Source organism: Ursus arctos, unplaced genomic scaffold (genome assembly GCF_023065955.2).
Source record: "Ursus arctos isolate Adak ecotype North America unplaced genomic scaffold, UrsArc2.0 scaffold_16, whole genome shotgun sequence".
Taxonomy (NCBI): domain Eukaryota; kingdom Metazoa; phylum Chordata; class Mammalia; order Carnivora; family Ursidae; genus Ursus; species Ursus arctos.
Window position 1 is genome coordinate 13,974,732 of NW_026622830.1, and position 7,222 is coordinate 13,981,953.

At 54.6% G+C, this 7,222-nt stretch overlaps 1 protein-coding gene across 1 annotated transcript; it reads left to right on the forward strand.

Annotated features, from left to right (window-relative positions):
• Positions 1–2,559: 2,559 nt before the first annotated feature.
• Positions 2,560–6,977, forward strand: LOC113258294 (thyrotropin-releasing hormone receptor-like). The gene is made up of 2 exons (XM_026502940.2): positions 2,560–3,345; positions 6,663–6,977. The coding sequence occupies exons 1-2, from the start codon at positions 2,560–2,562 to the stop codon at positions 6,975–6,977; spliced, it is 1,101 nt and encodes a 366-aa protein (XP_026358725.2).
• The last annotated feature ends 245 nt before the right edge of the window (positions 6,978–7,222 follow it).

Consider the following 7,222-nt stretch of genomic DNA (forward strand, 5'->3'; position numbering starts at 1 on the left):
CCTTAAGTATTGGATGTCAACAGTGAGGGAGAAAGACATAATTTCTGAATAGTTGGTTTTAACAACCGGTGGCAGTTTTAGCAGCCAGCGGCATTGCTACGATGACTTTACTAAGATGAGGAAGACTAGAAATGTGGTAAGGCATGGGAAAATCAAGAATGCCACTTGAAATGTACTACGTTCATTGCCAAGTACTGCCCTTTGCTGCTGGCAAGTGAACAGCTCAATTAGGCAGGAGAGAGAGCTGAGCTGGCAGGCTTAGAGGCAGAGAAGCTCAAGGAGCCACTTGCCTTTAATATGGCTAAAAGGATTGCTCTGGACCACACTCAGGGAGGAGGAGGATAGACTGGGGAGGAGGAATCCTGGGCTTAACTGGCATTTGGTACCTTGGAAAGAGCTGAGTACAGGATGGCTGGGGTTGGGGTGGGGACAAGGAGAGTTTTGGGGTTCTGCTTCCTGCTTGGCCCCTGACTGTCTGCATGACAATGGAAATCATGCCCCTCTGGACCTCGATTTCCACATCTGTAAAATGGGACTAATAGTACCTGCCTAGCCAGGGCTGGGGGAAATAAAGATAATGAATATAGCATGGTGTTTGGCTCTGAGTAGGAGGCTTTGCTATTGTTCTTACTGAAGATCCCAGAGAAGAGTATAGGGCAGAGAGGTAGTAGGTGTGTGTGGGGGGGTGTAAGAATGGGGACTCCTTGGCTACACTACTGGGCTAAAATGCTGGTAGCCCCCCACCTTACTAACCTATGTATCCTTGAACAAGTCATTTAACTGCTCTAGGCCTCAGTTTCTTTGTCCGTAAAGCAGGGAATCTAGGAATGACTTCCCCATAGGATGTCGCGAGTGTAGACTGAATTAATATGTAAAGGACACAGAGCATCACCAGTAGTAGATGCTTCATAAACACTGCCATCGTTCCTTGTAAAAACTGACAATCGGGAATGTCCTGGACCCTGACTGGTGCCCCCAAGTTCCTGCCCTGCCAAGTTCCCCATCATTCATTACTTGTCCATTTATCAGATCTGTAGACTGAGAGTTTGGGGTCATCCATAAGGACGGGGGTGGGGAGGGATATATGTTAACATAACTGTCATCACTAATACATTCAGCCCTTGCCACGGTCAAGCACAGCTAAGCCCTTTGCACGGATTTTTCCTTTGTCCCTCAAGTAAGCCTTCCAAGACACTGCGAGATGAGTTCTATCATTATTACCCCATCTCCCAGATGAAAAATAATTTTTATAGAGCATAATTGATGGATCAGAAGCAGCAAACAAGTCCACAGCATCTGCTCTGTGCAGGTACAGAGCTGGGCTCCCTAGAAAGCAGCCTTTATGTTTTTTATGAAGATCAGTGGGTCCCACCTTCTAGTGAAGAAACAAGTTCTTTCCTTCATTCAACTACCACGATGGGCCTTCTCTGTGGCGGACATGGAGCTATAAAGATTCCTCACTGGTTTGTGCCTTGTGAACGGCAGTCTTAGCATGGGAGAGGTCCTTCTGGGGGCGGAGCACACCCGCCAAGGATTTCCAATTTCCAGATCTTCTGCAGGAGAAGGAAAAGAAGACTGGGAAAGGTTAGCAGGAGAAAGTGAAAAGTAACAAAGAGATGCAAGTTTAGGAGACAGGACCAACCCAAGTCTAGATGGGCAAATACCTTCCCTTTCCCCGCAGCTCTGGCCCTCCGCTCGCCATTTGTCAATAGCAGGGCTGAGGTTTCTGCCAGGGAAAACAAGAAAGGATTTCTGGATCGAGTACAGAAGCCCGCTGGTGGCCGACTCCTCCCCCATTGCCCCGCGGAGCCGCCCCTGTAGACGGGAATAAGAGGCATGCCAGCGGGGCGCCCCATACCACTGCTCCTTTAGCATCCCTTCCCCACCGCACCCTGCATCCTCCTCACCTGACCCCAAATGCCCAGGGTGCGATGCGGGAGCCGGTGGGAAAGAACGGGTGCTGGACCGGGTCAACCCGAATCAGCCGAGCGGTATCAGTGGAGAAAACACGCTAACTCCGGCAGAGGAGCCCTCCCGGGGTGGTCGCGGGAAGCAGAGCAAAGAGAAAGGCCAGAGAGGCGGAAACCCCACACCACGCACCTTGCCTCCTGGACCAGACACCCCAGATCAGAGTCCTGAGCCCCGCAAACCTGGAGAGCGGAGGTAAGACCTGAGAGGGCTTCAGCAGTCGGTCTGCAGCCGGCGGCATCTGGGCGTCCCGTGCACTCCTGGAGCGCCACGCTGCAGTCTGCATCGCGCCCCTGCAGTAATCCTCACCCCGGGAAAGACGCGCCAACTTAGACTTAAAAGGCGTCTTGGAAACAGCAGCACGCACCTATCTCCCGGTTCCTGCTCCTGGTTCCTCCGAGTCCCCAGCGTCCTGCGCGGCGACAGTGAGACTCGGCACGGAGCTGGAGAAACCTGTTCAGCAGGAGGCAGCTGCTGGACCCCCAACTTCCCGCACGGAGAGCGTCTCCAGATCCCCGGAAGGCACCTTTACAGCGGGGGTAATTCCCCCAACTCGCCACTGTCTTCGGGGTGCCGTGCGGACCCGAGGACATGGAGAACCACACCGAGCACCCCGAGCGCGCGAACGCGTCGGGCCTGGGCACCATGCCCCGGCCTCCGCTGGCTGTACAAGCGGTGACCTTGACCCTGGTGCCCCTCGTGTGCGCTGTGGGTGTGGCAGGCAACGCCATGGTGGTCCTGGTGGTGCTCCGGGGCCGCCACATGGTCACACCCACCAACTGTTACTTGGTGAGCCTGGCCGCCGCGGACCTGCTGGTGCTCCTGGCGGCAGGAGTGCCCACCGTAGCGGAGGCGGCGTCCGCCCGGGTTTGGGTCTTCGGCCACGCAGGCTGCCTGGGCATCACCTACCTGCAGTACGTGGGCATCAACGCGTCCACAGGCTCCATCACCGCGTTCACGGTGGAGCGCTACCTCGCTATCTGCCACCCGCTGCGCGCCCAAACTCTGTGCACCGTGGCGCGGGCCAAGCGCATCGCGGCATCCGTGTGGCTGGGCACCAGCGCCTACTGCGTGCTCTGGCTCTTCCTGGCGGACACACGCGAGACCGCGTACGCCGACGGCGTGCAGGTGCAGTGCGGCTACCGCGTGTCGCGCTCTCTCTACCTGCCCATCTACTTTCTGGACTTCGCGCTCTTCTATGCGCTGCCCCTAGGCCTCGCCACCGCGTTCTACGTGCTCATAGCGCGCGTCCTCTTTGTGGGGCCGCTGCCTCCTGGCGACCGAGGGCGCTCGGGCTCTGCGCACCAGGGCCGCCCCGCCGGCCACCAGCGCTTCTCCTCCAGGGGCAAGAGAGGCGCCCTCAACTCCCGGAAGCAGGTGGGGTTCTTGGTCTTCCTTGCAAGCGCTGTGCTGAGCCAGCAGATGGACGGATGGAAGCTTGGGCCCTTTAGAGTCAAACTCCCCAACTGTCAATCCCTGTCGTGCCACTTACGAGGCTTGATTCTGGAGCTATCACTTCTGCCTTTCAGAGCCTCAGTTTCCTCTTCTGTCCTATGGGGCAATGACAGCTCCCGCCACACTGCAGTATCCTGAAAAATGGGATTAACCATGTGAAGCCTTTAGCCCGTGTGAGGCCATGTCACCAACTAAATGTTCAGTTAAGATTGGTGATGATGGAACTTTCACAACCAGTGGCCACACCTATGGTGGTATTGTCCTAATGATGGGGAGACTGAGACTCAGAGAGGGGAAGTGACTTTCCCAAGTCCTTACCACAGCTGACATTAAAGCTGTCTGCATGGACTCCGGGAGCCAGCCAGCCTAAGAGGGGGGCGGGTTGTGGGAGGTCGGGAGAGAGCCATCACTTAGGGAGCACTTACTGTGTGCCTGATTCTTTGATCCTTCCTGATATTACCCTGTTTGGGACGTTGCACACCTATTTTTATGGATAAAGAAACAGGCTCAGAGGGGACAAGGGAGTGAGAAGGTGACACATGGAGGGAACTGGGGAGAGAACCCAAGTGTCCGGACTCCTTATATCCTCTACCCACACTCCAGCATTGTGGCCTCCCAAGGGTATTCAAGGAATGCAGGTGGGAGGAGAGCTCCTAAAGCCCAACTGGTCCTTATCCTCAGCCTTCCACCCACACCCTCAGCTGGCGGGGGCGGGGGGAGGACACCTCGCCCCTGCTGAGTCACTCCTGAGCCAGGCAAGGACCATCTGTGCCATCTCCCTGCCTCCCGGGATGGGTGCACTCTTGGGGGGCTCTTCCAGCCACCTCAAACAGCCTCTGCTTGCAGGCATGTTAGCTCCAGGTGGGTTTTAGAGGAAAGGGGGTAGGACCCAAGCTGAGCAGGTGTGGAAAGTTAACTCTGGCTGTAGGCCCAACACCACCTTAGGCTCCAGACCAATGCCCCTCTTAGCCTCCCACCAATTATTTACTTCTCTGTTTACCACTTTCCTGTTCAGCCTAAAAGGGCTGGGTTCCAGCTCCCACCTGGCCTAGGCTTTATGTGAAACTTCTGCGGGTGAAAATAGTCTTCCAGACCTGGGTCTTTCTAGCCCCCAGCTTTGTTAACGTCTTGCTGTGTGGCCTTGGGTAAGTCACTTCACCTCTCTGAGCCTTGATTTTCAACTCTGAGCCTTGCTGTAAAGTCATTATAATTACAGTGCTCATCTACCCCCGTGGATGGTAGTGGGTATTATGAATTTGGCACATAGTAAGGGTTCAATTAAGGTACCTATTATTACTGTTTGCTGGAGCATCGGTGGCTCTTTTGACAGTGGGCAGTCTAAGGACTGAGCATTCTTGGATGCCCAAGAGAGCCCTTGCAGAACGCCACGTACGACAGCAACAGGGGAGAGGCAGTGAACGAAAGCAGACTGTCTAGGAGAGCAAGATGGAGAGTACTATTGCTAATAATACTAGTCAATAATTATTGGGGATTTGCTATGTGCCAGGCACTGGTCTAAGGGCTTCACACAAGTTAGCACAACAACTCCATGACGTACATAGTACGGTTACCATCTCAGTTTGACAGCTGAGGAAACTGATTCACAGGGGAGCTGCCCCAGGTTACAGAACCGGCAAGTGCCAGAATCAAGGTTTGAACCCAGGCAAACTGGCTCCAAAGCCCACATACTTTCTAGTATTTATCACCCAGATGAACCTAAAGTGGGATAGAATTAAATTGGAATTTGGTAAAATCAGGAGTCAAGACTGACTTGGGAATTCCTGAGATTTCTGGTTCCTGGAGAATATTACAGCCCTGAAGTTCATTGATTCAATCAGGGCCAGGCCTCTTTGGAGAGGTCCCTTAGAGCGACTAAACTCCTGGACTCTGAGGAGCGATCTTATGCAGGAACATTCCAGGCTAGCTTCCTCCTTGATGAGAAAGCTGTCTGTCCCGTATTCCTCAGCGCTATTTCTGTGTATCCAGTGCGATGCCAAGACTCTTGGAGCCATTTAAGCTCTAGTAAGTGCACTTGTGCCACCCAAGGTTTGGTCTCTTGAAGGAGTCACCGAGGACCCCAGGGGTGTGGGCGGGCCTGGGTGTGGGGCTGTCCTCCTCCACGATATTAAGAATGTCCCTGTCTCCCACTGACTGATGCCCCCTTGTGGCCTTTTCATTCTGGGATTTTAAAGCGAAGCATCTTTTTTTTTTAATGTTTTTTTATTATATTATGTTAGTCACCATACAGTACATCCCTGGTTTCCGATGTAAAGTTCGATGATTCATTAGTTGCGTATAACACCCAGTGCACCATGCAACACGTGCCCTCCTTACTACCCATCACCAGTCTATCCCATTCTCCCACCCCCCTCCCCTCTGAAGCCCTCAGTTTGTTTCTCAGAGTCCATAGTCTCTCATGCTTCAATCCCCCTTCTGATTACCTTTCGCCTTTTTTTTAATGTTTTTTTATTATATTATGTTAGTCGAGCGAAGCATCTTTTGAAACACCTTCCAGCGTGCACCCCTCTAGACTTTCCTCAGTCTCCACTGTCCGGGAACTGCTGGCAGAGGATGAAGTGGGGGGGGGGCGTTGCTGGAAGATGAGGGGGTGGCGCATGACTGGCCATCGAGGGCAAAGGCAGGAAGGAGAGTCTGGAGGGACAGTGGGGAGTGGGGTGCAGTGGAAGCACCACAAGCGAGCGAGCTCTTGGGCCGGGATGTTGGGGAGAAGGGGTTGGGCTGGGGAGAGCGGGACGTCCAAGCTAAACGGCTGGTTAGCGTTAGAAGCAGGATCGTAACCCTGCCGCGCCTGGCTCTGAGCTCCGTGCACTTGGAACAGTAGAGGCAGAGGCTGTGTCCGCAGCAGCAATCCCAGGGCATTTAGGGCCTGCGTGGCACTCTTCCGTATTCACTCCGGCAATCCTCAAGCTCCCCTGTGATGAAGGCAGTGGATTTGTGAATTTGCTGCCAGTAAAAATGGTGGCTTTGGAGGTGAATTGGGGGGCGATGTGGGGCGCCCCCAGTGAAAACGACTGGAGCAGGGCCTGGAAGGCTGCACAGCAGTGTTCTAGCTGGGGATGGGCTGAAGGGGGGAATGCGTGAGGGCACCGTTTGGCAAAGGCCCCGATGCTCTTTCGGCTTCCCCCTCTTGCAAGCCCACAGAGAGGCCGGGAACTCGGGGTTCTCCCCCCCCCTCCCCCCGCACCCATGCATCCCTTTTTTCCTGTCTCACCTGGCAGGTCACCAAGATGCTGGCTGTGGTGGTGCTGGTGTTTGCTCTGCTGTGGCTGCCCTACCGCTCCCTGGTGGTGGTGAATTCCTTCCTGAGCCCGCCCTACCTCAACCTTGGCTTTCTTCTCTTCTGCCGCCTTTGCATCTACCTGAACAGTGCCGTCAACCCCGTCATCTACGCCCTTATGTGCCAGCGCTTCTGGGAGGCCTTCCGTGGACTAGTTCAGTGCCGTCGGGCCCGGCCCCAGCTCCCGCCCCAGGAGGCCACCCCCGTGTACTACGATGTCATCAAAGACTGTTCCCAGATCAGACTGGGCTCTTAGAAGCAACCAGGGAGCATGATGTCCAAACAGGGAGGGGATCCTGGCACCTGAGGGCAAGGCCCACGACTTTATGGCTACCGAGGAGGGAGAGGTGGAGGAGGGAGCAGTGCCCGGGGCTGTTGAGTAGAGGTGCGTGGGTTGTGCACTGCACAACCTTAGGGGGTCACCATTCACATCACAGCCTGGATTTGTATATAATGTAAAATAATTTCCCAGTTTCATAAATACACAAATCTAAGAGGGAG

Bases quoted from the DNA above. Each gene is read 5' to 3' on its own strand.
- LOC113258294 (XM_026502940.2), top strand. From the start codon at position 2,560: ATGGAGAACCACACCGAGCACCCCGAGCGCGCGAACGCGTCGGGCCTG. The intron at 3,346-6,662 runs GTGGGGTTCTTG...CTCACCTGGCAG, and splicing joins CCCTCAACTCCCGGAAGCAG to GTCACCAAGATGCTGGCTGT.